The sequence below is a fragment of the Myotis brandtii genome, unplaced genomic scaffold (assembly GCF_000412655.1).
Source record: "Myotis brandtii unplaced genomic scaffold, ASM41265v1 scaffold137, whole genome shotgun sequence".
NCBI lineage: Eukaryota > Metazoa > Chordata > Mammalia > Chiroptera > Vespertilionidae > Myotis > Myotis brandtii.
In genome coordinates, this window is record NW_005354874.1 from 4897754 (window position 1) to 4911735 (window position 13982).

General features: G+C 37.1%; 1 protein-coding gene across 1 annotated transcript in view; it reads left to right on the forward strand.

The window, feature by feature from the left end:
* The window catches only part of PCSK2 (proprotein convertase subtilisin/kexin type 2), a 271929-nt gene that overhangs the window by 34811 nt on the left and 223136 nt on the right, over positions 1–13982 (forward strand). The window contains exon 2 of the mRNA XM_005860583.2: positions 7610–7714. Coding sequence (XP_005860645.1) covers positions 7610–7714 — 105 coding nt within the window. The remainder of the gene's footprint in view (positions 1–7609; positions 7715–13982) is intronic.

The following is a 13982-nucleotide window of genomic DNA, read 5'->3' on the forward strand; positions in this document are numbered from 1 at the left end:
GTACGTCTGGCTTATGAAGCACAGACAGGCTCTCAGCTAGTCTGAAGAGCAAGTGGGGTGGAGGGTTTCTGCTTTATATACCCTCCTGTCTATAAGGTTTTGTGTTTTTTTTTTAAATTCCTTGCTAGATATCCTGGTACAGATTAACTCTGAAGGTCCCCCTTTTCTTTATTATGGTTTTTCCACAATTTATGAGAAGCACCTGGCAACTTTATCTTGACAAACCCAAGACTACTGGCTTCACTGTTTAACAAAGGGATGAGATAGACGGCCCTCATCTTCCCCCTCCTTCCTGCTGTTTCAACAGCTTCAGGATGATTTGCCCTAAATAGTTTATATTATTTGAATGCAGATACCTCCTCTTTTTCTCCCTCTCCCTTTCCCCCTCTCCTCCTGAATTATTTTGTGAGAAGGAGAGGTTTTAACTCTTTGTTCTCAAGATAAGGTTCTGCTGTAAGTGGCCTGAGAAACTTTTTGGCTTTGTTTAATTTTCCTGCCTCAGTTTCCCTATTCCACTTGTCCTGGAATGTTCCTGGCTTTTCATTATCCTATAACATAAGGAAGAGTTTTCCTTTGCCTCTGTTCAAATTTCATTTCGAAAAAATCGGTAAAACAAACCAGAATAATGTTTCTCCAATGCTCACTGGCGCTTGATAACTTCACAGTTTCTTTCTAGTTTTAAAAATTCCCAGATCTATCTTGCCCTCCACAATATGAAAGAAAATTGCAAGTTCACCCCACCTGACAGTGGTCTGAGGCTCAAGTCTTTAGAGAGCAAAAGGTCAGCATAGTTACATTTTCGTTTTTTCGCCGTTCTTACTTCCCTCCCTCTTTTTTTTGATCAAATCTTAACGTTACCCTGAGTATATCAGCAGGATTAAACAGAAAAAACACTCAAGATCCACTGCCTTGGAAAATATACATGAAATATTTATGTTTACTTTGTCCTAGAGAATGTGGTTTCGAATGAACAGAAACTAAATCACAAAGCTGCAATGTTCAAAGATCTGTATTCACACACCAGACCCCCGGCCAAGCTTGCTGTGCCCTTGTAGTTCATCCAGTATCTACTCCTCTGGCCCAGGCCTCTTCCCCTTGTGCCAGGAATGTCCCTTAAGGGCCACTCTCTGAGCTTCTCCAAGCTGGACAGATAGAACTAATATTATTGTAGAATTTCAAGTTTAGACAACCCTGAAAGCTAAAGGAATAAAACTTTTTATTTTTCCAGTTAGTTATTTGTTCCTGTTATGCACTGCTGAGTAACAAAGCAACCTAAATCTTAGTATAAACCAACCATTTTATTATGCTCATGAGTTTGGGATTATAAATTTAAACAGGGCAAAGTGGTCTACATGGGAACTTGGTTTTGAAGAAGACACAGTAGTTGAAGAATGACTGGAATGACAGAAGTCTTCATTCATATATTTAGCACGTGAAATGGGATGACTGGAAGACTTTGCCCAGCCAACATTGTCAACCAAAGTAGTACACATGGTTTCCAATGTTGCTTAGGGCTTTCTCCTAACATGATGAAATGGAATTTTTGGACTGGAGCCCGGATTCTTTGTCCATTGGAGTCGAAGAATGAATCCACGGACAGAGGGTAGTATAGCAATGGTAGAGATTTATTGAAGAACAAGTACAGACACCCATGTGGGGAGAGGGAAAGAGTCCCACAGAATGGACTCCCACGTGGGGAGGGGGAAAGGATCCCCCTGAGTTCTTTTTCCCTATGGCTTATAAGGCTGCAGATCCTGGTGCCTTAATATCCCCTCTGGTCACTATTCCCCTAGACTGGTTACTACAGTAACTCCTAGGCTCAAAGGTCAAACCTCGCATGGGACATGTAAAGTTCTCCCCCCACCCCTTCCTTATTGTTTTCCTATTCCCTTTGGGCTTTCTTCTTCTCCTTCTGGATGAAGGGCTTCCTTCTCTTTATTTTGTAAATATAGACCTTTTGCTGTTCCCAGCTCCCTCATTCTATGGAAATGTAGCTGTTGCAGCTTTTCAGCTTCCCTATTCTATGGAAATATACTTTCTGCTGCTCTGTAGCCCTGTGCTTCCCCCATGGTCTCCTTAATTTCCAAAATTTCTAAAATTTCCTAAAACCTGTCTTTTTTCACCCCCCAAAACTCCTGTTTCAATGGCAGCCTAAGTAGTTGAACTTCTTAAATGGCAAGTCAGAACTTAAATATAGACCTTTTGCTGTTCCCAGCAGAATTTGCATGACCTCTTATGATCTAGCCTTAGAAGTCACATGACATCACTTTCATCACACTTTTAACTGAAGCCGTCACATTCCCCAGATTCAAGGGTTGGAATCATGAGCTTCATCACTTGATGGATGGAAGAAGTCTCAGAAAACGTGTGCCTATGTTTTCTAAATAACCATACCCTACAAAGTTGAAACATCAGGGAAATAAATATATACTTTGATATAAAAGGAAAAAGATTCCTTTTGTATGAATACCTTTCCCTTTCTCCAGAAATTTCATGAAACATTCCCCACATAGTCCTTCTGACTGAAATAATACTTTGTTGTGTCCCAATGGCCCCTTGTCCCTAAGTGTGTTATAGCACACTGTACTCTAAGGATAAACATGAGTGCTCACTATGTGCCAGGCATTATTTTAAACTCTTTCTAAGCATTATCCTACTTAATTGTCATGATGAGAAGGAATGGCTTTATAAAGTGAATAAACTGAGGCCCAGAAAGAGGAGTTCAATAATTTGCCCAAGGTCACACAGCTATTAAATGGGAGAGCCAGAAATTAGAACCAGGCAGTCTGATTTTAGAACTCATGCCCTTAAACCACTGTATCACAGAGCACCATTAATTTGCTGCGGTGTGCAAATCCGATTTCTCCAGCAGAGTATGAGCTATTTGCAGGCTGAAACATTTCATATTTATGTTTGTCTCTCTAGCATCAAATACAGTGCCTGACTTATGAGAAGGAATGGAAAAATGCACAAAAGACATGAAACCAGACAACTAATGGGTCCAGGCTGCCTGTCACTACTTGAGCCAATTAAGCAGAGACAAGGTTGAATCATATATGAGTATTTATGCCAATCATGCTAACAGTATAGGAGATCAGCAGGTCATCCACGAAAATCTGCTCTACCCCCTTCCTCCCCATAAGCCAGCTGCTTATATTGGGTAGAAGGACAAAGATTACATGGGAAAGCAGGAATTACAAACAGGGGAAGTAGGCAAGGGATAATGGTTGCAGGTAATGCAGGCTTGGGGGTCACAAAGGGAGTGCGCCTCCACACCAGATTGTTTTAGTAACAAGGTTGCTAATCTTTCCATGATGATAGGCAGTTCTCCACAAAGGAGCATGGACTGCATTCCCAGGTTAACTCCCATGTCCCAGGGCGTACTACTCTCAGCTAGGTCAGAATGTGCTGTCTCTCATCAGAACAGTCACAGTTACAGTATAATTAATATTTCACAGAGCATGATTAATATTTCTGATAACTATAGCTAGTCCCCACTATTCTATTTCTGCCCCTAACATTTTTTCTCGGGAATTTCTATGAACAAGATAACGTCTTCTGCAGATAGAGATAAGTTTCCTCCCTTTTCAATGTGGATGCCTTTATTTCCTTTTTTCTTTCCTAACTGTCCTGGCAAGAACCTCCAGTACACTGTTGAATAGAAGTGGCAAGAGCAGACATCCTTGTCTTGTTCTGATCTTAAGGGGAAAGCATTCAGCCTTTCACCATTAAATAGGTTAGCTGTGAATTTTTAGACACATTTATCAGATAGAAGATATTCCCTTTCATTCTGTTTTTTGAATTTTTTATCATAAAAGTGTTAGATCTTGTCAAATGTTTTTTCTGCCTTTATTGAAATAATCATGTGGTTTTGTCCTTTATTCTACTGATGTGGTTATTAGATTCATTGATCTTCAACTATTAAAACGACTTTGCATTCCTGGGATAAATTTAACTTGGTCATGGTGCATAACCCTCTTTATATGTTGCTGGATTCAGTTTGCTCATATTTTGATGAAGATTTTTTGGTCTATATTTGTAATTTTCTCATTTTATGTGTGATATCTTTGTCTGGTTCTTGTATCAGGGTAATATTAGCCTCAGTAAATGAACAAGGATGTATTCCATCATCTCCCATTTTGGGGAAGATTTTATGAGGAATTGGTATAAATTCTGTCAACATTTGTTAGAATTCACTGGTAAAGTCATCTGGGCCTTGGGTTTTATTTTGCAGAAAGTATTTAAATTATCAATTCAATCTCTTTACTTATTCAAATATTTTATCCTCTGAATCTATTTTGGAAATTTATGTCTTTCTAGGAGTTTATTTATTTCACCAATTTTATCTAATTTGTTGTCATACAATTATTTTTAGTACTCCCTAAAGTATTTCTGTGGGTGGTTAGTAATATCTCCTCTTTCATTACTGTGTTTACTCATTTGAGTCTTCTCTCTTCTTGGTCAGTATTTCTAGATGTTTATCAATTTTATTGAACTTTTCAAAGAATAACTTTTGGTTTTTAATTTTCTCTATTATTTTTCTATTTTCTATTTCATTTGTTACAACTTGAATCTTCCAGTTTCTCTGATTTCCTTGCTTGTTTGCTTTGGATTTAGTTTGTTCTTCTTTTTCTAGTTTCATAAGGCTCAAAGTTAGGTTATTGATTTGAGATTTTCTCCTTTTATGGGCATTTACAGCTATGAGTTTCTCTCTAACCATTACTTTAACAGCATTCTATAAGTTTTGATTCTGTGTTTTTGTGTTCATGAAACTCAAAGTATTTTCTAATATTCAATGTGATTTCTTCTTTGACTCATTGATTATCTAAAAGTATGTTAATTTTTACATTATTTCTGAATTTCCAAATTTATCTGCTATTAATTTTTAATGTAATTAGAAATTATTAGATAACATACTTTGTTAGTTTACTCCTTTTAATTTATTGAGACTTGTTTTATGGCCTGAAATATGATTCATCTTAAAAAAAAAGAAAACAAGTTTCACAAGTACTTGATAAGTATATGTATTCTGATGTTTTGGGGTAAAATGGTCTATCTGTAAGTCTAATTGGTTTATAGTTTTATTTAAGTATCCAACTTACTTTTTGATCTGCCTGTTTGTTCCATACATTGTTGAAAATTAGCTTACATCTCCAACTATTAGTGATGAATTGTCATATTTTTCTCTTCAATTATGTCAGATTTTGTTTTATGTATTTGGGGGCTTTGTAACCAGATGCATATATGTTTACATTTCTTTCTCTTTACTACGGATTAATGCTTTCATTGTCATAAAAAGTCAGTACTTGTCTATATAGTAACAATTTTTTCCTTAAAATTATTTTTGTCAAATATAGTTGTAGTGGGTCCTCCTTACTTATGGTTATGTTTATTTATAAGTAGAGGGATATGTATATACATCCCTCTACTTCCAACTTATTTATATATTTGAATCTAAAATATACACTGAGTGGCCAGAATATTATGACCACCTGACGTTTGTAGACAAATTAGCTATAATTTCCCGCTGAAGTTGCTAGAGGGCCAGATCATTATAAAAATCTGAATAGTACAACATACCTAAGTATCGTTGCTTTCTCTTTCTTATCCTTCTGAGACTCCCATTATGTTTATGTCAGTATCCTTGATAGTGTCTCACAAAACTATTCATTTTCCTTTATTCTCTTTTTCTATTTCTCATACTGAATAATCCCAATTGACTTATCTTTATGTATGCTGATTCTTCTGCCAACTTAAATCTGCTATTGAAACCCTCCATTTAAAAAGTTATTTCAATTATTATACTTTTAGCCCTAAAATTTCTATTTAGTTCTTTTTAAATAATATCTATCTCTTCATTAACAATCTCTATTTGCTAACATATCACCTAATATTTTCCTTCTCTTTAGACATGGGTTCTTTAGTGTTTTTTTAATATATTTATAAGAGCTGATTTAAAGTCTTTGTCTAGGAAGTCCAACATCTGAGCTTCCTCAGAAAGTTTTTATTTACTGCTTTTTTCCATATGTATGGGTCATATGTTCATTTTGTGTGTGTGTGTGTGTGTGTCTCATAATTTTTTTCAAACTGGACATTTTAAGTAATACAATGTGGCAACCCTGGACATTGGAATCACCTGTTCTCCAAGTGTGTGTGTGTGTGTGTGTGTGTGTGTGAGAGAGAGAGAGAGAGAGAGAGAGAGAGAGAGAGAGAGAGTATACTCTCTGGGTTTACTGTTTTTGCTATTGTGGCTATTGCTGTATTTTTGTTTTGTTTTGTTTTGTTTTTTAGTGACTTCCTATAACGTACCACTCAATCTCTGCTTATTAGCTTTGTGGTCAACTAATTATTGAACTGAGATTTCCTTAAAGACTGAATCAATAAGATTTTATTTACTCTTTGATAAGGGTCTCTGTGTGTATATTGGGATATGCTTGATCTAAAGATCTCAAATTGACTCCACCTACATTGGTAAAACCTTAGTTCAAAGCATCCACATCCCCTTCCCTTTTCTTCCAAATCATAGGTGGCAACGTACATACTTAAAAGTTTCAATAACAAACACTTAGAGTAGTGAAATGCTTTTGGTTCAAGAACCCCTTGAGAATCTTATGAAAACCATGTGTCATAGCTCCAGAGAAATGCATATATGTCCATGATTTGGGCTATAATTTTTGAGGGTTTGATTAAATTTCTTGATCAATTTAAGAGCTACAAACAACATATTTTTATAAATATGAAGATATATGGAGAAAGGGGAGAGATCAGGGAATTTTGAGGCTCCATTTTCATAAAGGAGGAGAGAAAAATATCCCTAGAGGGGAAATGACTTGCCTAATGTTAGATGATAATAGACATGAGCCATATCCAGGTCTCCTAATTCCTAGGTCAAGATTTCCCTCACCAAATTTCCTTGAATCATAGAACCAGTGACAGTTCTCTTTAGGTTCTCCTAGATTTTTATAGGCCCTGAGTCCCAGACAAGCTCTTACTATTGTGGTTTCTCTAACTAGATCTGACACTCATATCTAATGCCAAGGATCTTTAGGAAAGGGAGGTAGAGGGAAACCTGGCCTGTCATCCAGCAGGTACTACTAGATTTATATGGTTACACCGTGCCCAGCATGATGGAGGCATCAAGGGGTCACAGAGAAAGTCAAAGACATAAGACAGATAATCTAGCTGTGAAGACAGAACTAGGTCATAACACAATGCTGGAGCAACCCAGTATGAAGTATAAACACTAGTCTGAGAGGAGAATGGAGAAGTTGGTGTAGGTATGAATATAAAGGCAAGGCTCCATGGAAGACAACAGAAAATTGAAAGATGGGTAGAAACTAAAGAAATGGAGGACAGAATAGAAGGTATTTGTGGAGGGGAAAGGTAATAGGTACTATGCAAGAAAAGAGAGAAAAGGGGGAAGGAGTACAGTGAAAGGGAAATAGAGGACCAAGTCTGAATGGTCCTCTATTTCTGAGGGTTGTCAGTGGTTTTCTCATAAAAACTTCTATCCTATGGAGCCTCAACATGCAGCTCCAGCTTTGATGTCCCTGTTCTGGGGCCACCCTTGGAAGCTAACCATTTCGTGTGTCTGTTTGACTCTTCACAGCTCCCTTTCACTGAAGGCCTGTACCACTTTTATCACAATGGCCTTGCAAAGGCCAGGAGAAAACGCAGCCTACACCACAAGCAGCTGCTGGAGAGAGACCCCAGGGTAAGTTTTCCTGGAAACCTATCTTCCAATTTCTGCCACCAGATGTAGGCTCACTGGAGTAGTATAAAGAGGATAGGCAGGGAATTTTGAAGTAAAGGCATTCAATGTATTGAGATGGGCCAATTGGATCCTTGCCAGGGTGGCACGGAGGACTCTCTGCTCCTCTATCTTGTGTATTATAAATAAGCCTTTAATAGGACTGGGAGAAGAGTAACAAGGATACCACCCTTTACTGGCTTGTCTTCTCCTGCATTATTTTGTGAGATGTTCTGATTGCCTGGGAAGATGTTTTGGCCTGTGATGGGTGGAAAGACACCAAGCAGGTTAGGGAGTCATTTTATAGAAGATTTCTACTGGTGAATCCTCATGCTCTGAGGAAGTTGTCACGCCCCATATTAGGAATGGAGAAAATGAGCTCACAATAGGCAGTGGGCTTCTCAGTATCCATGATGGTTGCAGTCTTGGGAGCATCTCAGTTCCTCTTCTCACCTTGTATTTTCTCACACTGACTTAATTTATCACCACATTTCAATGGTCTTTTTAATGCTCATGTCCCTTATTTTTTTAACCTCCAATCTTTACCTTATTCTTGGAATCCAGGTCTCATTTTCTATTTTTCCTAGCACTTTAAATTCAATATTCCTGCAGCCAAACTTATCATCTTAACCAAAGTGGCAACTTTTTCAGTGTTCCCATTCTCTGTTTTCAGAATAAAAACTGGTCATCACTGAAGACTTCCTCTTCAAATTGTGTAGGCATCCCATATATTTACATACACATTCAATTGGATAGATTCTGATTTTCCCTATGCAATTCACTAAGAGGAAAATTAACAATCCAGGCAAGTTGCTCTCTATGCATTGAAGATGCATAACCTCTTCATCAGGACTCTTGAAGGAAAGTGGATATAAAGAGAGTCAGACATTTGAGTTACAGATTTACACATGAGACTCCTTTTGAGCTTATGGAATTTGTAAATTCATTCTGGTGAGGTACCAGGACTCTTGAAGGAAAGTGGATATAGAGAGGGTCAGACATTTGAGTTACGGATTTACACATGAGACTCCTTTGAGCTTATGGAATTTGTAAATTCATTCTGGTGAGGCATTTCATATGAACATTTGACTGAGTTTAATTTGGGCTTTAATTAGCAATGTAGATGAAACAGAGTTCCCAGCAGATCACCAACTAACAGGTCATAGGCAATTTGCCTTTAATTCCTCAACCCAGGGGATCCCACATTCTCTGTAGTGGAAATTCTACTCTGAGAAGCCACTTCATCTTTACTGTCAGGCTAAGATTCAAGCTGCATGTGTTGCCAGCCAATGCCAGGCATTCTCAAAGTGTCTGTTGTAGAAGCTGGAACCACTATCTTAGGGAGAAGTTCTCTTTTCTGTGTTATAGCAGCCTTAGCCTGACTACAATTCAGTACCCAGATGCCCCTGAGAAGCTCATGGACAGGGATCCTGTCTTTCTCATCTGTGAATCCAGGGTGGGCAACAGTAGTAAAAGACCACTCTGGTCCACTAGGACACTGGTTTTCCCTACACTGCATCTTGATCTTACCCTTTATGGCCAATTGTTTTCCTTTTATTTATATATTTTCTTATAAGTCCCATTGGTTTCTCCTCTTCCATGACCAAAGATGTTGCCCCAAGGTCACTAAGAAAGAAACACAGAAAAGAAACTGGAGCAGAAGGAAAGATGCTTGAAAGATGTGGGCTAGGAAAGAGAACTGAAGAACAGTAAACTAAGAAGTCATTGGTCCAGAGAAACTTCTTGGGATTGTTAGGCTAAAGTTTTCTTATTCTTGCACTTACTTGAAATGATTTTTGAAATGCTGATTCTTAAAGTGAGGAGTGATGTGATTAGCCAATGAAAAGGGTAGCGGTCGTACGCCAATTACCATGTTTCTCTTTTATTAGTGTAGATTTTCTTATAAGTCCCATTGGTTTCTCCTCTTCCATGACTAAAGATGTTGCCCCAAGGTCACTAAGAAAGAAACACAGAAAAGAAACTGGAGCAGCAGGAAAGATGCTTGAAAGATGTGGGCTAGGAAAGAGAACTGAAGAACAGTGAAACTAAGAAGTCATTGGTTCAGAGAAACTTCTTGGGATTGTTAGGCTAAGGTTTTCTTATTCTTGCACTTACTTGAAATGATTTTTGAAATGCTGATTCTTAAAGTGAGGAGTGATGTCTCAAAAAGAGAAGGAAATAAGATGGGTTGGGTAATAAGAAATGAAATTATGCACTGGTGATTCTAATCATTTATTTTCCTCCTCAAAATATTATCTACTTTAACCAAAAGGGGCATCCATTCTACCTTCATTGCCATTATAAGGGCCGTGGGAGTCCTCTGCTTCTACCTGGTAGAGGTATTCATCTTCCCTGCCCATGAAGATGAACAAAAAATAGCAGGGAAACTGAAGACCATAAATCTCCTGCATCTTTTCTCTGTCTTATCATTAAGGTTAAATGCCAAGTCTGTTGTCAATAATAAAATCATTCCAGGAAAGAAATAAAGCATAAAATCTCATAATTCTTTATTTTAAAAAAACTGCTAGTGACAGCTGCCTTGTTTTAAAATATTAGATTAAGGCCTGAGTCTTTCCTGTATGATATTCTTGTGGTCATCTAATTTTGGCATCAGCTGACAGCAAAACATGGGGATGACTATTCTTTAGCTATGAGCATTGCAAAAGCAGCAATGTGAGGATTCTGCCCTATGAGCTTACATACCTTAAACAAAAGGGCAAATAGGCCCGAGTGTTAGGATGCCTCACATTTTGGGTTCTCAAACACATTCAAACAGGTTTCCAAAAACAAACAAAAAAAGTAAATAGAAGTATAGAGAGAAAAGGGGAAGAACCGGGTAGCCAGAAAGGATTGTTGATCTAGGCTTTTGTCTCTTGCATAGATATTGCAAGTTACATCTTATGACTCAAGACATTAAAAGCAAGTTGTTCGATCATTCTCTGAAACGTGTTGTCTTCTAGACCTACAAACTTAAACATGTTTCTGGCCCCAGGTGCCTTTTTCCTCCTGTCTCTGCATTGCTTCCTGGCCTCTTTCACTGGCTGTCCTCCCACTTGTGAAGAAGAATGCAAAGCCCAAGGAACCAGGCACATAGAGTAGGAGGCTTGAGCTGCTACAGGCTCCCAGAGATGAACCCACCCACCTAGCTTTGCAGCCAAAGAAAACACCAAGGTCTGCTACCAACCCAAGAAATAAACAAGAAAAGGAGAGAACAAAATCTGGTTTTGATTTTGCTCTAAATTCAGAATAGAAATTCCAAGGATGTCTGTCCCTCACTTAGCAACTAATTTTTATCTTTAAAGAAAACAATAGAAAGACTAGAAAAGGATCATAAGTGCTTTTTGTCTAGGTCAGTGGCTGGAAAACCACGGCTCGGCAAACCGCGACTCAGGAGCCACATGCTGCTCTTTGGCCCCTTGAGTGTGGCTCTTCCTAAGCCTTAGGAGTACCCTAATTAAGTTAATAACAATGTACCTACCTATATAGTTTAAGTTTAAAAAATTTGGCTCTCAAAAGAAATTTCAATCGTTGTACTGTTGATATTTGGCTCTGTTGACTAATGAGTTTGCCGACCACTGGTCTAGGCCAATAAAGTGTTGCTTTTAATATGTATATATACGCTCATCAGTATACAGGGCAATAGTAAGAAAATAGAGTCTGATACAGACTGTTTCAAAGGTGTTCTTGCCTTTCCATTTCTTTCTGCTAAAAGGATTAGCAGAATGTTGAAAAGCATCATTTAGATGATAAAAAGCAAAAGTTGTGTCTTGTTTTTTTTCTGGGTATCTTGGTATGCTGCAGTTCTGAGTACATAGTAGATTAATAATTTTTCTTCGGGGTTTTAATCCATGAAGTAGTATTATGTTTTCTTGTCTTATTTTTTAAATATCTTTATTGATTTTAGAGAGGAAGGGAGAGGGAGAGAGAAATAAAAATATCAATGATGAGAGAGAATCATTGATCCATTGCCTCTGGCAGGCCCCACATTGGGGATCGAGCCTGCAACCCGGCATGTGCCCTGACCAGGAATCGAACTGAGACCTCCTGATTCATAGATCGATGGCCAACCTCTGAGCCATGCCAGCCAGCTCTCATCATATATTTTTTAACCCTATTCTAAAATGTGCATCCGTTAGGAAACAGAAGTATAGCTGTTTTTTGCCCTAACCGGTTTGGCTCAGTGGATAGAGCGTCGGCCTGCAGACTCAAGGGTCCAGGGTTCGATTCCGGTCAAGGGCATGTACCTTGGTTGTGGGCACATCCCCAGTGGGGGGTGTGCAGGAGGCAGCTGATCGGTGTTTCTCTCTCATCGATGTTTCTAACTTTCTATCCCTCTCCCTTCCACTCTGTAAAAAATCAATAAAATACATTTTTTTTAAAAAGAAGTATAGCTTTTTTTTTTTACCTCTTCCTTTAGATACATTCTTAATTGAGAGTAAAGAAATAGCTTTTTTTTTTACTTCTTCCTTTAGATACATTCTTAATTGAGAGTAAAGAAAACCAATTACCATTTCATTATTTCTAAATCTTGTCACTGAGAATCTCATGAAGAACCAGTTTTTTATTTCCAAAGTCTAGCACACTATATTCCTGGTATATTCACCATCCTAGTACAACCTCTGAAGCAAGAACAATAGTTTAAAAAGTTTGGTAGCTAAAATTATTTGAAAATGTAATAAATACATCCAGGTGAGATTTGTTAAACTCTGGCTAAGAGTAGCATCAACAAATCTTGACACCAAACCTAATTGTGGTCCATGGTCTACATATCAAGCCCCAAAATTTCTACAAGTATATGGAAAATAAATGTATTTAAGATAATATTTGTTCACATTTCTGTTGAACTATATTTGTGTATCTGATGACATAGCATTGAAATAAAATACATTCAAAAACACAAACTCACATTGTTCAATAAGCAACACACACTACTCATATGGAAGCCCAATAATTTAACAAAAAATAACCTGAACTTCTTTTGTTGAGAGGAGTTATATTCAATTCAAGAATTATAAACATTTATTACTTTTCCTAAACAATTTTGCTAGATCTTACAATTATTATTTAAAATCATTTTTAAACTTCTTTTAATTTTATAAGTCAGAAACTCCTATCAGTCAACTGAAAATGTTTCTCTGTTCCCTGTCTCAAAGAATGGATGTTCTCCTTATCTAAATGTATATACATATCTAATAATCATAGATGACAACCACTTGGGTTATATGACCTATTGTTGTTTTTCATGGGTCTAATCTGAGCATATTTGTGAAGCTTTAATGTACTCCAAAAACCCACAAAAATAGTTTCCCAGGATAGTCCTTCAAAAATCCCACAGAACCATACCACCAGAACAAAAGAGAATTTTACCTACTCTTTAAAATTAACTGGATGTGACTGGTGTGATTTGTTTGTAAACATCAAAATAATGAGTGAACTAAGCTTTCTTTGTTTGTGCGAGTTAATAATACAATAATTGATATTGCTTTCAAAAATGGATTTATTATCATGGTTGAGACTCAGGTGGTTGACAGAGCTAGGACCAGCTTGTAATTACTTTGGGTCCTTTTCTGACATGACACAATAATGCTTTTAGGTCTAACGCAGATGGGGTAATTTAGCCATGAATAGTGAATATTTTGTACAGTGCTACATAGACTTAGATAAGAAAGATTAAGCATAGATGACATGGAAAATATGATCTGAAGGAGTCCATGAGATGATCAGAGCAACCACATAGCAATTTATTCACAATCCATATACATCTTTATGAAAAGAATACTGGAACTTCGACCGTTCAAAGCAAGCAAAGAAATTATTTACTCTCCTCCGCAAGTTACATAAAATTTTGTCACAATTGTTAAACTTAGCTTCTAATTCTTCTCAAATGCCTAATATCAGTCATAGTATTTTATGATAATGACATGCCACTTGTATATATTGTATCTTTCCTTTGATTTATATTTGACCACTTAGATTAAAATTTAGGAAAAATAAGTGAAAACACCATTATCTTTTATAAAATCTACTTTCATATAAGAATTTATATCAAAGAATAGGTTGTCTTATCTTTATATTTATTAACTCTAAAATAGTGAAGTTTGAGATACTGCACTAAGAAATGTATAGGAATTCTCCAATTTATCTTCTAGAATGTGCTGTGTCTCAGGCTCTTTTTTTAAAAAAATAAATCTTTATTGTTCAGATTATTACAGTTGATTCTCTTTCTTCCCCC